This window comes from Squalius cephalus (genome assembly GCF_949319135.1).
Source record: "Squalius cephalus genome assembly, chromosome: 14".
Taxonomy (NCBI): domain Eukaryota; kingdom Metazoa; phylum Chordata; class Actinopteri; order Cypriniformes; family Leuciscidae; genus Squalius; species Squalius cephalus.
The window spans coordinates 6,904,998-6,929,764 of record NC_137135.1 but is presented as its reverse complement, the minus strand read 5'-3'; the positions used below and the strand labels follow the sequence as shown (position 1 = coordinate 6,929,764).

General features: G+C 41.5%; 1 protein-coding gene across 1 annotated transcript; it reads left to right on the top strand.

The window, feature by feature from the left end:
* Positions 1-465: 465 nt before the first annotated feature.
* On the top strand, positions 466-11,848 carry LOC307170978 (E3 ubiquitin-protein ligase TRIM35-like). Its single transcript, XM_079892316.1, has 6 exons — positions 466-1,048; positions 7,429-7,524; positions 7,637-7,867; positions 7,985-8,007; positions 8,089-8,207; positions 8,849-11,848. The coding sequence occupies exons 1-6, from the start codon at positions 656-658 to the stop codon at positions 9,391-9,393; spliced, it is 1,407 nt and encodes a 468-aa protein (XP_079748442.1). The 5' UTR covers positions 466-655; the 3' UTR covers positions 9,394-11,848.
* Positions 11,849-24,767: the final 12,919 nt, after the last annotated feature.

The window sequence follows — 24,767 nt, the reverse complement described above, 5'->3', positions numbered from 1 at the left end:
ACATAAAAAAAATTTGGCAGAAATAGAAAGAGAAGTATGCTAGTATGATGTTCTGAAGTCAGCAACTGATACCATCCATGCCCCCCCCCCACCCCCCACCCACCGACCCACCCACCCACACACACACACACACACACACACACACACAATGACGGTCTATCTCTAAGTATATATATATATAAACTTATTTTGTTTTATAGTATTAAATTCTTTTATAATGTTTTTTTATGCTACAGACTCTCACTTGATTCTTTATTCAGTTCTTTGTTTCCAGAATATGTTTGAAAGCGTGCATAAAATAAAGATAAAACTATACATGTCAAGTCAAGTCATCTTCATTTATATAGCGCTTTTAGCAATGTAGATTATTCCAAAGCGGCTTTACAGTGATAAAAATCCAGTCTATACATCCTTCAGAAACTCCACCCTCTTACAAAAACTAAAAGGAAGTGACTCATTATTTCTGCCTTTCAGTTTTACTGAAAGCTAAAACGAGTCAGTGTTGTGAAGAACAAAGGAGGACACTTTATATTATAGCATTTTTGTTTATTTCTGAATGAAACCAGATGAGATTTTGATTGTAATGGTTAATTAAACCAAAGTTCAGAAAGTGAAAGTAAAATGTAGATCATTGTATCTTTTACAAATCGAGGAAATGGATTCAAAATTTGTGGAAGAGCTTTCTTGTCCTGTTTGCAGTGAAATCTTCAAGACTCCTGTTATTCTGTCCTGTAGTCACAGTTTTTGTAAAGAGTGTTTACAACAGTTCTGGAAAACTAAGAAAACTCAGGAGTGTCCTGTCTGCAGGAGATCCTCAAAAGCTGAACCTTCAGTTAATCTTGTGTTAAAAAACTTGTGTGATCCATTGATAAGGGAGAGAAATGAGAGGCGTTCATCAGGATCTGAGGAGATCTGCAGTTTACACAGTGAGAAACTCAAACTCTTCTGTCGGGAGGACAAACAGCCTGTGTGTTTAGTGTGCAGAGACTCAGAGAAACACACCAATCACACATTCAGACCCATCAGTGAAGTGCTTTCATCTTACAAGGTAAGACTAATATCTCTCATTTCATATGCTGAATACAGTGCTAAACATAGAAACAGTATTATTTGTGTAAACAATAGACCAGTATTTATTTTTACTCAGACTAAATCTCTGACTTTCTACTGATATAAAATTCTACACAAAACTTCGACCGTCTGATGTTCAAATCTTCTTGAATGTAACAGCATTGGCACAAAACAGAGAAAATAGAAATATCATGTTTTATTAATATTTTTTCATTAATAATATGTGATTTATTACAAGACACACCCAAAAGTGATTGATACTAGCATTATTTCACCCTCTGTATTTGTATTTGCACAACCACTAATTTATAAATGCATGGATATAATAATTAAGAATTGGCCATTGCAAAAAACATATTTGTTTAATGAAAACGTACTCGGTTACTAACGTAACCTCGGTTCTCTCTAGAAGAGGGAACGAGTACTGCGTAAGTATCTTACGCTAGGGGAAATCTCTTTTCCGCGAGATATTGAAGCCAAAAAATTATCCTTTAATTTTGTATTAATGTAAAACGCGTTGCAGCAGTATGCAGGCATAGGCGAGACAGCTTGCGTGCCTATTGGCTGCTCTGCGGCAACTGCATCAGCCTATCGAGCGAGGCCTATCGTGACATCAGATCCAATGAGGGCGCTTCGCGCCCACTGCGTCACATCCCGCCGAAACGGGCGTGGCTTAGGCCTATAAATACAGCTCGCAGGCAGCTGATATCTGGTTTTTCATCGCCGAAGCGAACCAGAGCGTGTTGCATGCACGGCAAGATACGCAGTACTCGTTCCCTCTCTAGAGAGAACCGAGGTTACGTTAGTAACCGAGTAAGTTCTCTTACGAGAGGTCTCTCGTACTGCGTAAGTATCTTACGCTAGGGGACCCAATGCAAAACGCCGTGCGTGCTGGGATCTAACACCAATAAACCTGAAGGCGAAAGGCTCAGGGTTCACAGTGCATAATCACCAAGGGAACTCACAGAGAGTTCTGGGAAGAGGGGGGGAACCACTCCATCCCACATACAGCAGCATTCATAGACGCAAGTGCTTAGTGTGACATCATACAGACAGGGCGGGATTCGGCCTGAACTGATGAGTGTCTATACCGACAACAGCTTGGCCTGTAAGGCGGGAACCTCCAGGTTATAAAACCTTATAAATGTAGACGGGGAGGCCCAGCCTGCCGCCATACATATGTCTTGCAAGGCAATCCCGCTAGACCAAGCCCACGAAGAGGCCATGCCCCTCGTGGAGTGCGCTCTGACACCCAACGGGCACTGCAAGCCCTTGGTAGTGTATGCCAGCGCCATCTGGATAGGCTCTGTTTCGATGCAGCTAGTCCCTTGGAACGCCTGCTGAACGAAACAAATAGCTGCTCTGTCTGTCTAAAGGCAGACGAGCGAGACACATAAGCTCTTAGCGCCCTAACTGGGCAAAGAAAGCTTGCGTCCCCTTCCTCGTCAGAGACCGGCAGGGCTGACAGGGAAATGACCTGAGCCCGAAACGGTGTGTTGAGGGATTTTGGAACGTAACCATGCCTAGGTTTGAGTATGACTCTCGAGTCATTTGGCCCAAACTCCATGCACGTCGCGCTTACGGAGAGCGCGTGTAGGTCACCTATGCGCTTCACTGAAGCGAGAGCCAGTAAAAACACTGTTTTGAAAGACAAGTGTTTAAAATCAATCGTTTGGATAGGCTCGAATGGGTCACCTTTCATGGCCTCCAACACCGTAGAAAGGTCCCACACAGGGACTGAAGGGGGTCTGGGAGGATTCAGCCTCCTAGCTCCCCTAAGGAAGCGGATGACTAAATCGTTCCTTCCTATTGACTGACCAAGCGTTGTTTTAGAAAACGCTGCTATAGCCGCCACATAAACTTTGAGCGTGGAGGGGGCCCTGCCCTTATCCAGTAGCTCTTGTAGGAAGGAGAGAACCTCCGTCACCCCACAATCTAGGGGTGAAATGCCCCGAGCTGTGCACCAGCTGGAAAACACAGACCACTTTGAGGAATAGAGCCATTGAGTAGACGGAGCTCTAGCCTGAGTGATAGTATTTAACACTCCCTCTGGGAGGTCAGCGGGTACCCGTTGATAGTCCACACATGAAGGGACCACAGCTCCGGGTGAGGATGCCAAATCGAACCCCTGGCCTGAGAGAGGAGGTCCCTCCTCACTGGCACTGGCCATGGGGCAGTGTCCGCTAGCTGCATCAGAAATGCGAACCACGGCTGGTTCTTCCAGAGTGGCGCTACGAGAAGCACTGAGCATCCCTCTTCCCTGATCCGTTCTATCACCTGAGGCAGGAGAGAGACGGGGGAAAAAGCATAGAGCGGGTAGCGCGGCCACGCTTGGGCCAGCGTGTTCCTGCTCTTGGAGATAAATTCCGGACAGTGAGCGTTTTCGTGAGACGCGAACAGGCCCACTTTCGCTCTGCCGAACCTCTCCCACAACAGTTCGACTGTTTGTGGGTGTAGAGACCATTCGCCCGCCGGAACGTTGTTCCTGAACAGTCTGTCTGGCCCCAAATTCTGTAGCCCAGGCACGTGCACCGCTCTCAGCGAGTGCAGGTTGCGCTGAGCCCATAACAGGAGGTGTTCCGCCAACCTGTATAAGTTTCGGGATCTGAGACCGCCCTGGCGATTTATGTAGGACACCACCGACATGTTGTCCGAGCGGACCAAGACGTGGTGACCCTTTATCTGGGGACAAAAACGCGTCAGCGCGTTGTCCACTGCCAACATTTCCAGGCAGTTTATATGTTGAAGCTTCTCCCGTTCTGACCATCGGCCGAAGAACGGTCTGCCCTCGAGCAGCGCTCCCCATCCCGAGGTGGAGGCGTCTGTTGACACCACTTTCATCCTCGAGGAAGTCCCCAGGCTTACACCTGATTGATACCAGTCGTTCGCTTTCCAAGGTTTCAGAGCTAAGATGCATGTCTGATCGACCTTGAGATGAAGCAGACCGGACGCCCATGCTCGGCGCGGTACACTCGCTTTTAACCAGAACTGCAGAGGGCGCATGCGGAGCAAGCCCAGCTGGAGAACTGATGATGCTGAGGCCATAAGACCCAGCATCTTCTGAAATTTCTTGAGCGGGACGGTCGCGCCACAGCGGAAAGAGCTTGCTGCGCGCTGAATGTCCAGCGCGCGCTGTGATGACAGCCGCGCTATCATAGACTGCGAGTCCAGTTCTGTGCCCAGAAAGGATATTATCTGACTGGGGATCAGAGAACTCTTCGCCCAATTGACTCTTAGACCTAGATTCTCGAGGTGTTCGAGTAAAACGGTCCTGTGCTCTATTAACTCTGAGTGTGATTGAGCTAGAATCAGCCAATCGTCCAAGTAGTTCAATACTCACATGCCCCGGAGTCTGAGGGGCGCGAGCGCTGCGTCCATGCACATCGTAAATTTTTCTGGTTGTGAGCATCTTGGCGTCTCGCCAATGCTTTGTTCAGTTGTCTTAGATCTAGTATGGGTCTGAGACCCCCCGTCTTTCTTCGGTACCAGGAAGTATCTGCTGTACAGCCCCCCTTCGCTTTGAGCTTGAGATAAAGGCTCTATTGCTCCTTTGCTCAACAGTTTTGATATTTCGGCTCGAAGTAGGTGTGCTACTTCTGTATTCACTGTGGTTTCGACGCGGGCCGCCGCACGGCGAGGGCGTCGACAGAACTGTAGCGAATAGCGTCTTTTTATAATGTCTAGCACCCATTCCGAAACCCCGGGAATCGCTGCCCATGCATCTGCATGGGTGGCTAGGGGTTGAATGCGAAGAGCGCTCTGGTCGCACGGCGACAGAGGCGCTTCGGTGCGTTGTAACATAGGCGTTATGCCCGTGACATTTGAGGCGGGGAGCGCGCTGATCACAGCGGGCAGATTGCCCGCGCTCGACCCCGCTGCGGTGTTTAACCGAGTGAGGGAGGGCTGGGCGAGTCCCGTGGGACTTATCATGTCTGTGAGTGAATGCGGGCGCGGGAGAGTGGGCACATTTACTGCGTCGAGCGCATTGTCTGCCTGAGCATAGTGAATGCGCACTGGTTTCGTTTTTACAGAAACCGTGAGACATGCAGAACATAGTGTTTGTGGGCACTGGGCAGTGGGCACGTTTACTATGTTGGATGCGCAATCGACCTGAGTCGATTTTATGAGCGCGGGCCCTGTGTGTAGGGCTGTGCTTGTGTGTAGGTATGGTCACTGGGCAGTGGGCATGTTTTCTACACTCATAGCACCATCGGCCGTGGCCGGGACATCAGAAAATACACTCTTTATGGGATTTATCTGGGTAGCCGTAAAAACGGCATTTGTGTGCAGGCAAGCGGGCAGCTCTTCCGGCTTGTTTACTGCAGAATACACTGGAACAGTCACATTTCTTGGAACTGAACGAGCGATGAGCTTCGGTGGAAGTCCGGACGCGGCGGGACTCGAACACCGACGCTTTCCTAGGCGTGCTAGGACGACTTCGGGGCCTCGGGCTTCACCGCAATCCTAGGCCGTGGCCCGCGCGGAGCGGGGCGGCGGCTAGTCAAGCGAGAGCGCGGCCTCGAGCTTCGGTCCTGTCAGCGCTGCGACGAGGCAGCAGGGGGCGGAGGCTGTGGCTGTGAGCTCCGAGCAGGTGGTTTCGCACGGCCCGCTGCGGAACTGGAGCGCTTCGGTAAGAAGTGCCTCATGGCCTGTGACGCTTTCTGCACCTCGGCGAACCTCTCCACGAAGTCATTGACAGAGGATCCGAAGAGGCCAGCAGAAGAAAGCGGGGCGTCGAGGAACGCGGTGCGCTCAGACTCAGACATCTCCGAGAGCGTCAGCCATCGTCAGCGAGTGTCTCTCAGCAACAGTGAGAGAAGCCATGCTCCGTCCAATGGCCTGTGCAGCAGACTTAGTAGCGCGGAGAGCGAGGTCTGAAGCACTCCTTAAGTCTGCCATGCAAATTGCATCTGGTCCCATCTCGTCCAGCTTTCGGAGGAGATCGGCCTGGAAAATCTGCAGCGTGGCCATCGTGTGCAGCGCTGACGCAGCCTGCCCAGCGGCGGAGAAAGCACGACCGAGCAGGCTTTGGAGGGTAGAGCCGGTTTTGCACGCCGTCCAGCAGAGGGCGGGCAAAGGTGGGCTGCTATCGCCTCTTCGACCGGCGGAAGCGAATGGTATCCTCTGCTCTTAGCACCGTCAACAGCTAGCTCTTTTGCTCGGCGGTCCACGAGCAGAAGGCGCGAGATCCACAGAGCTCGCCCAATCCTCACTGCCCGACGCCAGCAGAGAGCAGGTGTCATCCTCCCCAGACGCGGCTTTCAAGTCAGCATCCTCAATAGAAGCGGCGGCGGACCGCGGCCACTGTCCAACAGGAAGCGACCCGACCGAAGCCGGCGAAGCAAGCGGGCGAACTGGCGAGCTTTGGTGGGCTGGAGAAGATTCCGGGACCCGCTGAGCACGGTGCTTTTTACGGCGCGGCAGCGCAGCGGGCGGAAGTGCAGGCTCGGAGAAAGCTGCCAGACGAGTCCTCAGAGTCGCCATAGGCAGTAGCTCGCAGTGAGGGCAGCCGCCGTCGGCGAGCGCGAGCGCTGCGTGGTCTTCACCCAGGCAGGAAACGCAGATGACATGGCGGTCCCCGTTGCTGAGTGAGGCTCTGCATGAGCCGCAGGAAGGCATCTTTAAAAAGACGCTAGCTCTTTTAGAGTGTGTGTCGCGCCAGCGAGCACACACACACAGAACAGAGAGTAAAAGGATATAGGCGCCGGATAGCGAGCGGGAGCGGACGGTAGAAGGCGGCGTGGCCAGCGGCTTCAGGTGATGGCTCGTCCCGCTGAAAGGCTTCTTCAGACGGCGCGGCTTCTCTCTCCGGATCCAACGATGCGTGAGCTTCGCTGAAGAGATGAAAAAATCAGATATCAGCTGCCTCCGAACCTTGTTTTATAGGCCTAAGCCACGCCTGTTTCGGCGGGATGTGACGCAGTGGGCGCGAAGCGCCCTCATTGGCCTGACGTCACTATAGGCCTCGCTAGATAGGCTGATGCAGTTGCCGCAGAGCAGCCAATAGGCGCGCGAGCTGTCTCGCCTATGCCTGCATACTGCTGCAACGCGTTTTACATTAATACAAAATTAAAGGATAATTTTTTGGCTTCAATATCTCGCGGAAAAGAGATTTTCCCCTAGCGTAAGATACTTACGCAGAACGAGAGACCTCTCGTAAGAGAACAATGATTTCTTGACGTTCATCCTTTCCAAATTAAATAATTTAAAAACATATCTCCTGCCATTTTCAGACACAAATGCTTCAATGAGAACGACCCATTCAACAAATAATATAACAATAAAAACATACAAACATACAATGTTTAAACCTCTTAGAGCTGCATAAATTTCACAGATTTTCATCTTAACCTGTAGGAGGAATTTAATACAGCGCTGACGTCCTTACAAAACAAGCAAAAACATGGAAAAGAAATGAAGAAAAAGTTTGATAAAACAATTGAACACATCAAGGTGAGGATATTAAGAGTTAAATACTCAACATTCACACACAGAGTTTATTATTGACATTAGTGGAGTGTGTGTCCATACAGCGCTGACTGAAGTGAATGTGATTTGATTTCAGTCTCAAGCTGAGCACACAGAGCGTCAGATTAAAGAAGAGTTTGAGAAGCTTCATCAGTTTCTCAGAGACGAAGAAGAAGCTACAATCACTGCACTGAGAGAGGAAGAGGAGCAGAAGAAGCAGAGGATGAAGAAGAAGCTGGAGGAGATGAACACACACATCTCAGCTCTTTCACACACAATCAGAGACATGGAGGAGATGATGAAAGACAATGACGTCTCGTTTCTAAAGGTGACAAATCAATCTGGCTTCATTCTTTGTGCAGAAAACAACTTGTATAGAGAGACTCATTGACAGTGAGAGTGTTTGATAAGATATTAAAATGTTTTTAAACTCTATATTTTCCAGAACTATAAAGTCACGATGGAAAGGTGAGTGAGCTGCTCGTATCTCTTCTCTCAGTGGATATGAACTCAAATTCACTGCAGTTCTGACTCCTGAATGTTCCTCAGAGTCCAGATCTCACAGCCGGATCCACGGATGAGTTCTGGAGCTTTGATTCATGTGTCGCGTTATCTGGGTAACCTGCCGTTCAGAGTCTGGAAGAAGATGCTGGAAACTGTCCAATACAGTGAGTCTCAGCAGATTTGATGTTTTATATTGATTATCTTTGAACTGATTATGTAATTGGCATGATACAATTCCCTGACATAATAAATTGTAAACATTTGATTTTATTCTAACTGACTCTGACATTATTTTCAGTAAAGAGTTAAAAACAATGGTCAAACATTCGCTCACATTTAATGATGCACAGATATCATTAAAAACCTTTTCATTTATGGAGTCAATAACGAAATAATGAGAAAATACATATGAGAAAATGTATTTCATTCAATCAAAATACGTTGCCATGAGAAAAGACAGAGACCTTCAGCCGCTGATTGGATGCCTCCATCAGGCCGATTGAGCGCTTACAATCATCACTTGAATTTCTAAGTGAATCTGAACTGTACTTCAGAAAATCTTCAGATCATACAGTGAACTCATAATGAAAAGTTTATTCCTCATAGTTTATGTTTATGTATTAGGATACTATAGTGTTGATTGAATACTGATATTAAACATAAAGCCTCAATCCATTCTGACAGTAACTGAGAGACCATTGTTATGAGAGCATGATTTATGTTTTGAAGTCTTTATATGTGTTTTACATTTACATTTCTAATACATCATATCTAATCCTCTAATCTGATGTTATTCTCTTTGCAGCTCCGTTGACTCTGGATCCAAACACTACAGATTATTGTCTCACACTCTCTGCTGATCTGACCAGTGCGTCGTACAGTCGTGAAGGTAAAACACTTCCTGAAAATCCAGAGAGGTTTGTCAGGTATCCAATTGTCCTGGGATCTGAGGGCTTTAACTCAGGAACACACTGCTGGGATGTGGAGGTTGGAGACAATACACACTGGCATCTTGGAATAACCACAGCATCAAACCAAAGGAAGAGTGTGGATTTCTTTGACTCTAATGTCTGGTATGTGCGATACATGAACAGCAAATACAGCTCACAACCCGCCACTTCCTTAACTGTTAAACAGAAGCTTCAGCGTGTGAGAGTTCAGCTGAACTATGACAGAGGAACAGTGTCATTCTCTGATCCTGTAACTAACACACATTTACTCACATTCACATCCACCTTCAACGGCACAGTCTTTCCATTCTTATGTAATTACTGCTCAACTTCAACTTCTCCTCTGAGGATCTTACCAGTTAAACTCTTTATTACAGCAGAAAATCACAGAAAAATCTGATTCTGCTTCTAGACTAATTCAGTTTTGCAAATTATGCTTCAATAACAACACTGTAATAAAAGCATCTTATTCATCAATCACACTTAAATGTAAAATAACACAAAATATTTACACTCAGGACCTTAAGGAAAAAAAATATCCCCATTGAAAACTACATTTCTTTTTTTTAATCCCAGGGCCATTTAACAAACAAACATTTAACATTTGTATTCTGTTGGTAAAGATGCAAAATTTAAATGTGGACTTTTTCACAAGATGGCGCCATTTTCTCAGGTTTGGCCTATAAAGCAAATACTTGCTTTATTCATGTTTTCTACTTCTGCGTATTTGCGTATCAATTGGATAAATGATGCAGTTATAATTCGTGTGGATGTCAGTGTGGTTTGTATGCATGTACTAGAAAAATGGTCTGTGTGTGTGTGTGTGTGTGTGTGTGTGTGTGTGTGTGTGTGTGTGTGTTGCAAGGAAAGATTTCTTGAGTTCTGGAGCTTAATGCACTAACAAACACACATCCATTTCCTGACTTATATTCAAGAACACATTCCAATAGGTTCCCACGATGGATGGGCAGAAAAGGAAGGAAGAATGTTAACATGAATGCACACTTGTGGTAAAACACAATTCCCATGAGTTAATACAATGTAGTATTGAAAGTACATTGTTTTATGATTTATGCCTGTCACATGTTTTACATTGTTACATGATTTACGTTTGCTTTACATTGTCATATGATTTGTTAGTCACATGGTTTTACTTCCTCTGGGAAAAACCCTAGCATAGACACAGGAACTGATGTAATCAACGTTCCTATATATACGAGTGCTTTTTGTATAGGGACGTCCCGCGTGACGTCACGCCACTTGGAGCAGCCATTTTGACGGAATAGAAAATGCTAAAATATTCCTCTCAAAGCGCAGAGCGGTATAGGCTTCATGTGGAATACGCGTCTTTGTGTGGAATTTATTAAAGGGGGGGTGAAATGCTCATTTTCACTCAATCTCCTGTTAATCTTGAGTACCTATAGAGTAGTATTGCATCCTTCATATCTCAAAAAAGTCTTTAGTTTTATTATATTTATAAAAGAAAGATAGGCTGTACCGAGTCTTTCCAGAAAAAAACGAGCGGCTGGGGGCGGGCCGTGTGGGCGGTGTGCTATAGCTGTGCTTACGCGCTGAGCTAACAACACAGAGACATTTGTTCAACAGTTTTACTCACCGCCTGCGACCGCGAACCTTTATCATTGTGACTGCTCCATCCTTAAGCATTAGACGATCTGCAAATCCGTCGATCTGGGCTTTGTTTATAAAACAATCATCGTCGAAATGCAGGGAACAAACAGTCTTGCACAACCTCTGTTGATGCTCTGGAAAAACAAACTCCATCCACTGGTCCCTTAACGCTGGGTTCTTTGGGAATCTGTGCAGTGTTGTCTTGCCCCTGCAACCAAAAGCCCACTTCTTTGGTGACATTGACTTCCCTAAAGCTGAGCGTACTGCTTTTGCTCTGTCGCTCTGGTCTACGGTTGCGCGCGCGCCCGCGTTCTTCCGGAGAAGTGCCCTTAGGACCCGTATAAGGAAATTCCGCCCCATCTGACGTCACACATGCCCATACTCGAAAAAAACTTTCCGAAACTTGTGACAAACCGGAAGGAGCATTTTTGGCACAGAAATACTCCTTCAAACGTACAATTTAATTTTTGAAACTTTGTCCATGTTTAGCATGGGAATCCAACTCTTTAACAGTGTAAAAAACTCAGTATGCATGAAATAGCATTTCAACTTTATTATATTATTTAAGTTTCCAATATTTACTGATATTTATTTCAATGCTTTACAGGCTTTAGTGTGTTGCTTCTTTGACGGAATTGCTCAAATAAACACTTTTTTGCTCAAATAAACACTACATTTTTATTTCAATTTTCAAAACAACCCCCCAACCACCGCAGGTAGTTGGTCGATTACCACCGCAGTGGTAAAAAACTGCCACCGTCACAGCCCTATAACCCGAAAGTAAAACAGATAATTTTATAATTAGCCTAATAGATCCATTGCCGCTGAGTAGCTGTCGGATGTATTCCGTCAAAATGGCTGACACGCGGCTAGGAGTCACGTGACTGGGAGATCCCTATAAGAGTGTTGCGTTTTTGATTTTGATGTCGTTGCAGCCCTGAAGAGAATATAGTTCATCTTCAGTATACTTTTTACTAGAATCCTTTGACTGATATTGCTCTGCTGTATTTCTTAACTTGACAAACTCGGACGAGAACAAGTTAACCATATATACCGCTTGAACAGCATATAAGGTAATTAGCCATTGTAAATCCTTTTTCAGGACTGCCCTGAAAAGGATAGAGCTGAAAGTATTATAATCTGTAACCTTTTGTTTAGTTTGATACAAACCTTTTATTGTTTTATTGTATAACCAGTATTTTAATCTTTTGTATAAATAAATTTTATTTTTTAAAGACAAGTAGGCCTACTGTTTCTTCATACTTCAGCTCATAGAAGGCAATTCTATAAATATATTACCAGAGCATTATAAGTGTAGCTTATACTACAACTATTCTTCAAAGAATCCTTGGACAAGATTCTGCCGGAGGTAAGCATACATTTTGATCCATATGCTTAACTTACAAATATGTATTGTTACACAATGAGGATATAGTATTCCTAGACTTGCTGATATGTGTTAGACAAGCCAAGGGGGTTAATCCTAGAAATCTGACCTGACAGCACAAGGCTATCTAGTTAACTGTGGTTACTATGAGGTTAATCAGGATATGAGATAATATCAGATCTCAGTACAGTGTGTGTGTGTGTGTGTGTGTGTGTGTGTGTGTGTGTGTGTGTGTGTAATATTTGATAGATAAAATTTCGGTAACTTTCTTTAGATTACTACGGAGCCCCTGAGGGGACCTGTGAAAAAAAAAAAAAAATAGGACTTTCGCGTGCGCACGAGAAACTTTCGCGTGCGCACGAGAAACTATCGCGTGCGCACGAGAAACTTTCGCGTGCGCACGAGAAACTATCGCGTGCGCACGAGAAACTATCGCGTGGGCACGAGAAACTATCGCGTGCGCACGAGAAACTTTCGCGTGGGCACGAGAAACTTTCGCGTGCGCACGAGAAACTTTAGGTTTGCGTTATAGCGTCATTAATACAAATGTAGAAATATGGATGATGTATATATCATTCATGTTGTTGTTTGACATGTTTTGAAGTGTTTATTTTAACAAAAATCTCAAGCAAGGTGCTATTAAAGACAAGACTTAGAGGCATATTTTAGTCACTATTCAAATAATTGTATTAACTTTGAATATACTTTGAATAAACTTTGTATTTGTATGTGTATTGATAAAAAATAAACAACAGGCTAATAATCTTCTGCTACTGAGATGAAGGAAACATTTTTTTAAAGAATTAAAGTTCACAAGATTGCTATTTATCTTGATCAAACTGTTCCGTCATCAGCTCTTCCTCAGTTCCGCACTGCAGAATAAAATAGTCATCCTCTGCTGCAGTTGTACGGATTCTTAACGCATTTATTGCAACTACATTTCATCTTTTTCTCATCAAACAACCAGATTAACGAATGCTTCGACACAACCCGTACCGAAGAGCCTAGACAGGTCTTTCTTCTGTATACTGTATACAGGGTGAATGACGACTGTTGGCCTACCATGGTCGCCCTCGTCAGTAAGTTTTAAATAATAATAATAATAATAATAATAATAATAAATTAAGATATAAATCAATATAATTCGTTGTATATTAAATATTTTAAACAATAGCTACAAAAAGGTAATTGACTGTATAGTCCTAACGTTCATGCATGAACTGTCATTCAGACTTACTGTCTAACAACCAGAGAACAGAGAACATCAGAGATATTAAAATACATACTCTTCTGAGTTTTATGATGTAGGCCTTTTTTTATTAAAATGTATCGGCCTATAATTTATATCTCAAGGATGCGAGCTTGTGCGTGGCGCACTCAGTCATGTTGAGAGGGAAACACGCATTATATTATTAGGCTAGTCTATTCAGAAATAGTGTAAAAGACCTGTAAATAAAATACAACATTAACATTATAAACACTATTAATAACATATAGGCTATGCGCATTTTACTTCCCCATAGCCAAATCCTTAAATGAATGGAATCAGAAAACAACGAGAAATGAAAAATAAGTAACCACTTATAATAATAATAATAATAATAATAATAATAAATACATAGTAGTCTATAAAAATAGCCCATTGTGCCCTTTATTACAAACAACTTTTAGCCTATTTTAAACGCCAAGCCTAAACGAATTTATTTGAATCGAAACTGAAACTATAGGCTACCGCAAAGTTGGGTTCGCGCATCTTTCGTTCGGTCCAAAGTTTAATACTGAACAGGAATTAATAATCATTTAGTTTGTTCCTCAGTTGGGGAACAGTTGTTCCTAATTTGTTCCTCAGTTGGGGAAATAACTTAATACTTTATCGTTTCATACTGTCATTCGAAACAGTAAAATGTATATTTTTATTTGTGTACATTCAAAATGACTACAAAATGTCATGCCTTTGAAAAAGAAAGAAATTCAAGGAACAAATTCAAGTGATGGCGCCGGCGAATCGCGATATTAACAACATCGGTTCACTTCTGCCATTAACTTGACATCACAGCCGGTTCATTATTAGCCTAAATGATTATTAATTCCTGTTCAGTATTAAACTTTGGACCGAACGAAAGATGCGCGAACCCAACTTTGCGGTAGCCTATAGTTTCAGTTTCGATTCAAATAAATTCGTTTAGGCTTGGCGTTTAAAATAGGCTAAAAGTTGTTTGTAATAAAGGACACAATGGGCTATTTTTATAGACTACTATGTATTTATTATTATTATTATTATTATTATAAGTGGTTACTTATTTTTCATTTCTTGTTGTTTTCTGATTCCATTCATTTAAGGATTTGGCTATGGGGAAGTAAAATGCGCATAGCCTATATGTTATTAATAGTGTTTATAATGTTAATGTTGTATTTTATTTACAGGTCTTTTACACTATTTCTGAATAGACTAGCCTAATAATATAATGCGTGTTTCCCTCTCAACATGACTGAGTGCGCCACGCACAAGCTCGCATCCTTGAGATATAAATTATAGGCCGATACATTTTAATAAAAAAAAGGCCTACATCATAAAACTCAGAAGAGTATGTATTTTAATATCTCTGATGTTCTCTGTTCTCTGGTTGTTAGACAGTAAGTCTGAATGACAGTTCATGCATGAACGTTAGGACTATACAGTCAATTATTACCTTTTTGTAGCTATTGTTTAAAATATTTAATTTACAACGAATTATATTGATTTATATCTTAATTTATTATTATTATTATTATTATTATTATTTAAAACTTACTGACGAGGGCGACCATGGTAGGCCAACAGTCGTCATTCACCCTGTATACAGTATACAGAAGAAAGACCTGTCTAGGCTCTTCGGTACGGGTTGTGTCGAAGCATTCGTTAATCTGGTTGTTTGATGAGAAAAAGATGAAATGTGGTTGCAATAAATGCGTTAAGAATCCGTACAACTGCAGCAGAGGATGACTATTTTATTCTGCAGTGCGGAACTGAGGAAGAGCTGATGACGGAACAGTTTGATCAAGATAAATAGCAATCTTGTGAACTTTAATTCTTTAAAAAAATGTTTCCTTCATCTCAGTAGCAGAAGATTATTAGCCTGTTGTTTATTTTTTATCAATACACATACAAATACAAAGTTTATTCAAAGTATATTCAAAGTTAATACAATTATTTGAATTGTGACTAAAATATGCCTCTAAGTCTTGTCTTTAATAGCACCTTGCTTGAGATTTTTGCTAAAATAAACACTTCAAAACATGTCAAACAACAACATAAATGATATATACATCATCCATATTTCCACATTTGTATTAATGACGCTATAATGCAAACCGATAGTTTCTCGTGCCCACGCGAAAGTTTCTCGTGCGCACGCGATAGTTTCTCGTGCGCACGCGAAAGTTTCTCGTGCGCACGCGAAAGTCCTATTTTTTTTTTTTTTTTCACAGGTCCCCTCAGGGGCTCCGTAGATTACAGCCCGGAAAGTACTGCGTAATTAAAATGAAAGTACAGTGTAACTTTCGGTAATTACAGTGTACCTATAAAGTACTTACGTGTAAGTATAGGGGAATAATATGTAAAGTTTTGGGAATAAAGGGGTAACAACCAGGAAAATAACAAATTACTTAGGCAAATTATTTAGACTGTAAGTATTCCATGTAGTTACAGGGTAAGTATGACATTGCGGGCTGTAAATTAAAGTGGTGCTTCTTACCCTCTTGTTTCATGTAGTTACAGGGTAAGTACACACACAATCTGACATCACTTGGAAAACCTTTATTTGAAAAACAACTTATTTCAAAACAGATTTACAACATATTACACTTCTTATTCTTTATTATTTTTTTAAAATCAACTTTTCATTTCAAATACTTAAGTCCTGACAGAAAGTAGCATGTTTTGTCCTTTTTTGTTTCTCTTGCATGGCTTCTTCCTCCTCTTGGTCCTCCTCTTCTTTTTCTGTCGTTCCACTGATTAGTCTAATCTTAAGGAATCTTTTTCTATTCTGTATTATGTATTAAAAGAAAATACAGTAGCCTACACCCAGAAATGTTCTCATAATTTACTCATCTTTTTGCTTTGTCTGTTTTGTCTCTTAAAGGGTTAGTTCACCCAAAAATGAAAATTCTGTCAGTAATTACTCACCCTCATGTTGTTCCAACCCCGTAAGACCTTTGTTCATCTTCGGAACACAAATTAAGATATTTTTGATTAAATCTGAGAGCTGGATCACTCCTCCATAGGCTTCTAAGATATTATACCTTGCTGGCCCAGAAAATGCATTAAAGGCATCGTTAATATAGTCCAAGTGACTACATTGGCTCAATCTTAAGTTTATAATGCGACGAGAATACTTTTTGTGCGTAAAAAAAACTAAAATAATGACTTTATTCCACTATTCATTTCCTTCTCTCTGGGCCTCGAGTTTTTTCACGTAGAATAACTGCGTAGCGCTTCTGTGTTATACGTCACACGTAGGCTCACAATTGGCCGACGCTGGTCATGTGTGTGATGCGTGTGACGTGCAACACAGACGCGCTGCGCTTAAACACTACGTGAAAAAACTCGAGGCCCAGAGAGAAGAAAATAAATAGTGAAATAAAGTCGTTATTTTTGTGTTTTTTTGCGCACAAAAAGTATTCTCGTCGCTTTATAAACTTAAGGTTGAGCCACTGTAGTCACTTGGACTATATTAACGATGTCTTTAATACATTTTCTGGGCCAGCAAGTTATAATGTCTTAGAAGCCTATGGAGGAGTGATCAGCTCTCAGATTTAATCAAAAATATCTTAATTTGTGTTCCGAAGATGAACGGGGTTGGAACAACATGAGGGTGAGTAATTACTGACAGAATTTTAATTTTTGGGTGAACTAACCCTTTAATGTCAAGGGATTACGTGATGTGGTTAAAAGGAAAGCATTTTTTTTTATTTTGTAAGAGAAGTGATGCAGACTTAATATTTCTACAAGAAACACACTCTGAAGGTGCAGATCTAAAATATTGGAAGACACAATGGGGAAATACGATTTTTGCCAGTCATAGGAATAGTCATTCTGCAGGGGTCTTTCTTGACTCTCATACACAAATTCAAAGGGGATATTCTAAAAGTGGTGGAATCTAATGATGGCAGGTGGATTACAACAGTCATTAAGCAAGACAACTCTTTCGCCATTTTATGCAATATTTATGGGTTTAACTCTCATGCCTCTAATAAGGTTCTTTTTTTCTCAAATTTCTTCTAAAATCAAAGAATTACTTATTGAATATAAAGGTTCTTATGTTATTTTAGGTGGTGACTTTAATGAGTTTTAGATAGATATCCCCCTAGGCCTAGCAAAATTGCTCTAAGAAATGACTTAATTCTTTCTATATGTTCTGATTACTCTTTGACTGATGCGTGGCGGTTTTATAACCCAGATTCACAGGATTATACTTGGTCCAACAAAAATGTATCTTTTCGCTCTAGAATAGTTTTTTTTTTTAATTTCTTCTTCAATTCTTCATCTTGTTAAAGATATCTCTCATGCCTTTGCTCCCTTATCAGACCATAAGCAAATTTATTTAAATTACCTTTGCGGTCTGCAGCCTAATTCCAAATTGCAGGGCTACTGCAAGTTTAATAATATCTTATTAAAGGATGACAGACAAATTCAATAAATGTATTGTTAATCTGGTAAAATAATTATTTACTGATGTACATAATAATTACAAAGAAAAATGGGAATATTTCAAATACAAGATTAGACTAATTGCTATAACAAGAAGCAAAGCATTGAAAGCCAATAGACATCAGTTAGAATCTAATCTGATTTGCAGGTTAAATGAGTTATTATTGAAAAAGACCATCTCTGAAGAAGAAAAACTGGAGCTGAATAGTATCAATTTGCAAATTAATAAACTTTATTTAGAATTAGCTAAGGGGGCTTTTATAAGATCTAGAGCCAAGTGGTTAGAACAAGGTGAAAAAAAAATCTAGCTATTTCTTTGCACTTGAGAAAAGAAATGGAAAGAAAAAAGCCCTTACTGCCCTAATATTGAAGGAGCAATTTGTAAAGATCCTATTCAAATTTCTAAATTTGTTACAAAATTTTATAGTGACCTTTATTCTTCTAATTTCAATATTAATAGTTGTGATAAATTTATTGAAAAAAATACAGAGCGTTATCCCAGCCATTAATGACTGTGATAAATCATATTATTAATTGGATATAAATTGTGAGGAAGTGTGGAAAGCACTTAATTCGATGAAAAAAGGAAAGTCTCCGGGCATTGATGGCCTTACCATAGAATTTTATATTCATTTTTGGGATATTATTAAATGCCCTTTACTCAATGTGTACAAAGAATGCATCACGCAGAGAGAGATGACCATAACCATGAAACAAGGGATTATTTCCCTCATACCTAAACCCAACAAAGATACTCTTTCTATTGACAATTGGCGCCCTATTACGCTTCTTACTGTAGATTATAAAATTCTGGCTTTGGTTTTTGCCAATATTAAAATTGAATCTTAGCTCTATTATTTCTGAAACACAATCTGGCTTTTTAAAAGGCCGTCATATTTCCAACAATATAAGATTGGTCCTGGATTTGTTGGATTATGCAGATTCCATGTAATCTCAAGGTCTTATTCTTTTTCTTGATTTTTACAAAGCCTTTGATACAATTGAACATCATTTTCTTCTAAAAGCACTTAAGTTGTTTTGTTTTGGGGATTTTTTTATTTCCACTATTTCTATGTTTTATAAAGGTGTTAACAGTTCTGTTATTATTAATTTTGACACTTCTCAGAGATTTGATGTACATCGTGGTGTTAGACAGGGTTGCCCTATTTCTCCTTTTTTATTTTTATTAGTTACTGAGTTGCTATCTGTGAGCATTGTTCAAAATCAAGAATTGAAAGGAATATTTATTTTTGGGAGGGAAATAAAAATTTCACAGTTGGCAGACGACACCACGCTGTTCTTAAAAGATGGAAAATATGTGTCAAAGGCTTTAGATTTAATTAACCAATTTTCTTGTGCTTCTGGTTTAAAATTAAATATCTCAAAATGTGAGATCATGCCTCTCCATGATCTGAATTATGATTCGATTGAAAATATACCACATATATATTAAGTCCACAATAAAATATCTAGGAATTTATTACTAAAAATCTTTTGTCAAGACAACATTTAAACTTTTCATCTAGGATCATTAAATCTAAAAATATTCTTAATATCTGGCTACAGCGGGACCTGTCATTATATGGCAGAGTCCTCCTGTCAAAGGCAGAAGGTCTTTCTCTTTTTGTATATCCATCTTTATCTTTATTTGTGGAGAAAAAAAAATGCTAAAGAAGTTAATACAATTTTTTTTAGATTTCATTTGGAAAAAGAAACCTCATAAACTAAAAAAAGAAGTGCTCTCTAACGATAGAGCAGATGGAGGCATTGAGTTTTTAGATTTTTCTGATATGATAAATATCTTTGAGATAAATTGGCTTAAGAGATGTCTTGCCAATCCAAATTCCATTTGGTATTTTATCCCCAACCAAATATTTAATCAAATCGGTAGTCTCTCCTTTATTCTAAAATGTAATTATTTACCGTCTAAGCTACCTATCGCCTTGTCCAAATTTCATCAACAATGTCTCCTTGCTTGGAAGCTGTGTTACGTTCACTGTTTTTCACCTCACAAAACATTATTATGGAATAACAGTGATATCACTGTCAGAAATAAATCTTTATTTTTCCCCAGGTGGTTCCAAAATGATATTAACTGTATCCTCTCCTTATTTGATGATTCGGGTAACCTTTTTACTTATGAGAATTTTATGACTTACCACAATTTCCCGATTCATCCAAAAGAGTTTAATACAGTGGTTAAAGCAATCTCGCCTGGGTTAATTCATCTGGTTAAAAGCCACTCCATATATAATCTAAGAAGAACAGTCACAATACAGTCTACTTTACTCTTAGATGAAATTGATCTTTTGGACAAGAAATGTACAAATAGACATATATGCCAAATCTTTCAATTTATGAAAAAGATTTCTCCAAGAGGAAAATTCTATTGGAGACCTTTGGTAGAAGATATAAATTGGAAAAGGGCCTGGCTTTTACCTGGTAAATACTGTTTGTCCAATAAGGCTAAGGAAATACATTTTAAAATTTTACATAAAATATATCCTGTCAACTCTAATATTTCTAAATATTTGGATATTGACAGCTCATGTACTTTTTGTAAACAAGCAGAGGAGACATTTGAACATTTGTTTTATGATTGCCCGATATCCAAAAAATTTTGGTCTGACCTAGGTTCTTACATAGGCCTATCTGCCAGTGTGACTCTTTCTTTCAGTTTAAAATACATTATGTTTTATTATAATGACGATAAAAATAAACCCCTAGAGTATGTTGTTAATTTCTTTATTCTATACGGAAAATTCTTCATTCATAAACAAAAATTTGCAAATAACATTCTGTCCTATCCTTATTTTGACTCTGAATTAAGCTCACTTCTTCGTTCTCTTCGTTATATAAATAATAAAAAATCCCTACGATTTATACAATATTATGAAGAAATATTTAAAGTAAATACATGCAATTAAAAGCTTTCCTTGTATATGTATGTTTTCTTGTTATTTCTCTCTGCCATGTCATCCTTGTATTATTATTATTAATTTTTTCAGGGGAAAACATATAAGGAGATTAAAAAAAAAAAAAAAAACTTACTCAACCCTCTCATGAATGAGCAGGTGACAGTTGGTCGGAAGCGATAGTCTACAGTTTAAAATTTTTAAATATTTGGTATTTTTCTTACAAACGCTTATCGTTTCACTTCAGAAGACATTGATTCATCCATTGGGGTCGTATGGATTACTGTAGTTATTGTTGTATGTGCTGTTGTCAACTTTTAGGAACACATGAGCTTGCATTATATGCATTCACAGAGATTATTTATTTTTCTAAAAACTTTTGTTTGTGTTAATCTGAAGAAGGAAATTCGTATACATCTCGGATGACATGAGGGTAAAAGATGAGTAAATGGTGAGGACATTTCTGTACTGTATTTTCTTTTAACACATAATACAGAATAGCAAGAGACATGTCATGGGATTCCTTCTTAAGATTCATCAGTGGAAAGAAAGAAAAAGAAGAAGAGGAACAAGAGGAGGAGGAAACCAAGCAAGAGAAACAAAGTGCTGTAAATCCGTTTTGAAATAAGTTGTTTTTCAAATAAAGTTTTCCAAGTGATATCAGATTGTGAGTGTGTACATGTGTTTTTATTGTACTTACCCTGTAACTATGAAACAAGAGGGTAAGGAGCACCACTTTAATTTACAGCCCGCAATGTCATACTTACCCTGTAACTACATGGAACAAGAGTATATTTTCCCAGCATTAAAAAAAAAAAAAAAAAGTTGCAATAGTTTTACTTGTCTTGTGTCAGGATACAGACCAGGAGACAGAGGTAAGTGAATCAAACACAGCTTTATTTACAGATGATCAGAGTGCAAGGTGAGTATTCACTCAATTTAAGAGCAGAAGTCGTGAAGGAAACTCGATGTGGGGTGAAAAGCAGGTAAGCACTTTCACTTTGGATAAGTTGACGTCAAGCAATCTCAGTTCAGTAATCTTTGTCTCTTCTCTTTCAGATGCGGATCGGCAATCAAACAAGCTCAGTTGAAACACTGGAAACTCAAAGGAACACAGGATCTCAGGCAGCATGGACTCAGACAGGATTTCTGAAGACAGCACAACAATGACATAAAGGTGAGTGTTTCAGGTAAGTATACATTACAGCTTGATGTATCTTGATGTATCAGAGGAAACGGAGACAACGGATTATGATCTGTTCCTGTTGGAGGCTTGACCAAGACTGAAATCACAGTGAGTGTTTTATGCGTTATGCGTCTGGGTAATGTAGTGCAGAAACAGACGGTGATCGTGACAGTACCCCCCCCTCCTCGAAGGCGCGTCCTCGCGCCGTATAACATCCAAAGGGGTGGGAGGGTGGGCATCCTGGACTTCAGGACGGAGCAAGCTGGTCAGGAGACCAGGGCGGAACAGGCTGTGGGCGTGGCCAGGGCGGAGCTGTCGGACCCTCAGGCATCCAGGGCGGTGGTGACCCTTCGGGTGGCCATGGCGGTGAGGACCCTTCGGGTGGCCATGGCGGTGAGGACCCTTCGGGTGGCCATGGCGGAGATGACCCTTCGGGTGGCCATGGCAGAGATGACCCTTCGGGTGGCCATGGCGGAGATGACCCTTCGGGTGGCCATGGCGGAGATGACCCTTCAGGCGGCCATGGCGGAGATGACCCTTTGGGCAGCCATGGCGGATATGTTTTTTCTGGTGGCCATGGTGACACTGGGAACCTCGTCGGAGAGACCTCCGCGGTCCCCCTAGCAGGTATACTGCGCCCCCCCAAAATTTGAATGGGGAAATTGTCAGGTTTTGACACATGGCTGGATGAGGCAGGGGGCGAAAGCAGCTCTGGGCTGGACAGGACCAGCGACGAAGGCGGCTCTGGGCTGGGCAGGACCAGCGGCGAAGAGGGCTCTAAGCTGGGCGAGACTAGCGGCGAAAGGAAGCGCCTTTGGGAAGACTGGCTCTGGCTCTGGCTCTTGCTCGAAGACCGGAACTGGACTCGGAACTGGACTCGGAACTGGACTCGGAACTGGACTCGGAACTGGACTCGGAACATCTGGGCCGACGACTGGCTCTGGGGGCATGACGCTCGCAGGCTCGGCGGGCATGACGCTCTCAGTCGCAGGCTCGGCGGGCATGACGCTCTCAGTCGCAGGCTCGGCTGGACTGGCGTGAAGTGCAGGCTCGGCTGGACTGGCGTGAAGTGCAGGCTCGGCTGAACTGGCGTGAAGTGAAGGCTCGGCTAGGCAGACGATGTGCTCAGATTTGGCTGGGCAGATAACAGGCTCGGTGGATTTGGTGGAACGTGGAGCAGATCTGCGAGCTCCCCGGACAGACATCAGAACGGGATCAAACACCTTAGACGCCAGATCAGCACTGTTTGAAATCAGTTTTCGTGCTCTGGGCCATGTGATCTCAGCCACTGGTCCGGTACGGATACGGTGTTCATCGGGGAGTGGTACTGTGGGTTTGTCTGGGTTGACAGTGTGAGCAGGTTCGACGGGGCTGATGAGGTGAGGATCGGGCTGGACATGGAGACCGGACTGGATGTCTCTCACAGTGAATGATGAACCACACACCCACAGCGTGCGGTCAATGAGTTTGATGAGAGGTAATTCGAGATCATCCAGCAGCAGCATCTGGGTGAGTGGATCATTCAACCCGGTCCAGAACTCCTGTTGAAGGAATTCCTCATCCCAGCTCCCATCCTGGTAAAGGTTAAGGTAAACTTTAGCAAATTCCTCCAAAGTTCTACCATTCTGGTCGAACATAGTGTATGTCATGGGGTTCGCCGAAGCACGGACTGCGGGCTGTGTAGGATCCATTGCCCTAGTTCATGGTCAAGCCTTCTGTCAGGATACAGACCAGGAGACAGAGGTAAGTGAATCAAACACAGCTTTATTTACAGATGATCAGAGTGCGAGGTGAGTATTCACTCAATTTAAGTGCAGAAGTCGTGAAGGAAACTCGATGTGGGGTGAAAAGCAGGTAAGCACTTTCACTTTGGATAAGTTGACGTCAAGCAATCTCAGTTCAGTAAACTTTGTCTCTTCTCTTTCAGATGCGGATCGGCAATCAAACAAGCTCAGTTGAAACACTGGAAACTCAAAGGAACACAGGATCTCAGGCAGCATGGACTCAGACAGGATTTCTGAAGACAGCACAACAATGACATAAAGGTGAGTGTTTCAGGTAAGTATACATTACAACTTGATGTTTCTTGATGTATCAGAGGAAACGGAGACAACGGATTATGATCTGTTCCTGTTGGAGGCTTGACCAAGTCTGAAATCACAGTGAGTGTTTTATGCGTTGACTGATGAGGCAATTGATTATGAACAGGTGCAGGTGATCAGTAATCTGGAGAGTGAATGCAGGTGTGCCAAGGAGAATTCTGGGTAATGTAGTGCAGAAACAGATGGTGATCGTGACATCTTGAAACTTAATCAGTGCACCTTTGCGTAATTTTAAAAAAGCCTTTAATGTATTTTTATACACTATTATTACAAAAAGGTGCAGTGTATGTAGGCCCTACTCGTAAATTGCTCCCAAAAGTACGATTCTAAAATACTTAGTCTAAATAATTTGCCTAAATAATTTGTTATTTTCCTGGTTGTTACCCCTTTATTCACAAAACTTTACATATTATTCCCCTATACTTAACACGTACGTACTTTATAGGTACACTGTAATTACCAAAAGTTACACTGTAATTTTGTTTTAATTACACAGTATTTTCCTGGTTGTTACACCTTTATTCCCAAGACTTTACATATTGTTCCCCTATACTTACACGTAAGTACTTTATAGGTAAACTGTAATTACCGAAATATACTGTACTTATACTGTACTTTCATTTTAATTACGCAGTACTTTCCGGGCTGTAATCTAAAGCGTTACCAAAATTTCTACTGTACTTCAAATCCCAGCGCTGTTTATACCAGTGGAGCTTTGCTGGCATATAATGGGGAAAGTTTAGTACTGAACCCAAACAAAACCTCACTGAAAGCTCTTATTTTTCTTTTTTTCTTCTTCTTCTTCTTTTTTTTTTTAACACAACTTGTTTAGATTCATGGCTAGCAGTTTTTGAGTATAACATGTT

Excerpts from the sequence above, each read along its gene's own strand:
- LOC307170978 (XM_079892316.1), top strand. The coding sequence starts at position 656 with ATGGATTCAAAATTTGTGGAAGAGCTTTCTTGTCCTGTTTGCAGTGAA. Across the intron at positions 7,525-7,636 it reads AAACAATTGAACACATCAAG|TCTCAAGCTGAGCACACAGA; the intron begins GTGAGGATATTA and ends ATTTGATTTCAG. Across the intron at positions 8,008-8,088 it reads TATAAAGTCACGATGGAAAG|AGTCCAGATCTCACAGCCGG; the intron begins GTGAGTGAGCTG and ends AATGTTCCTCAG.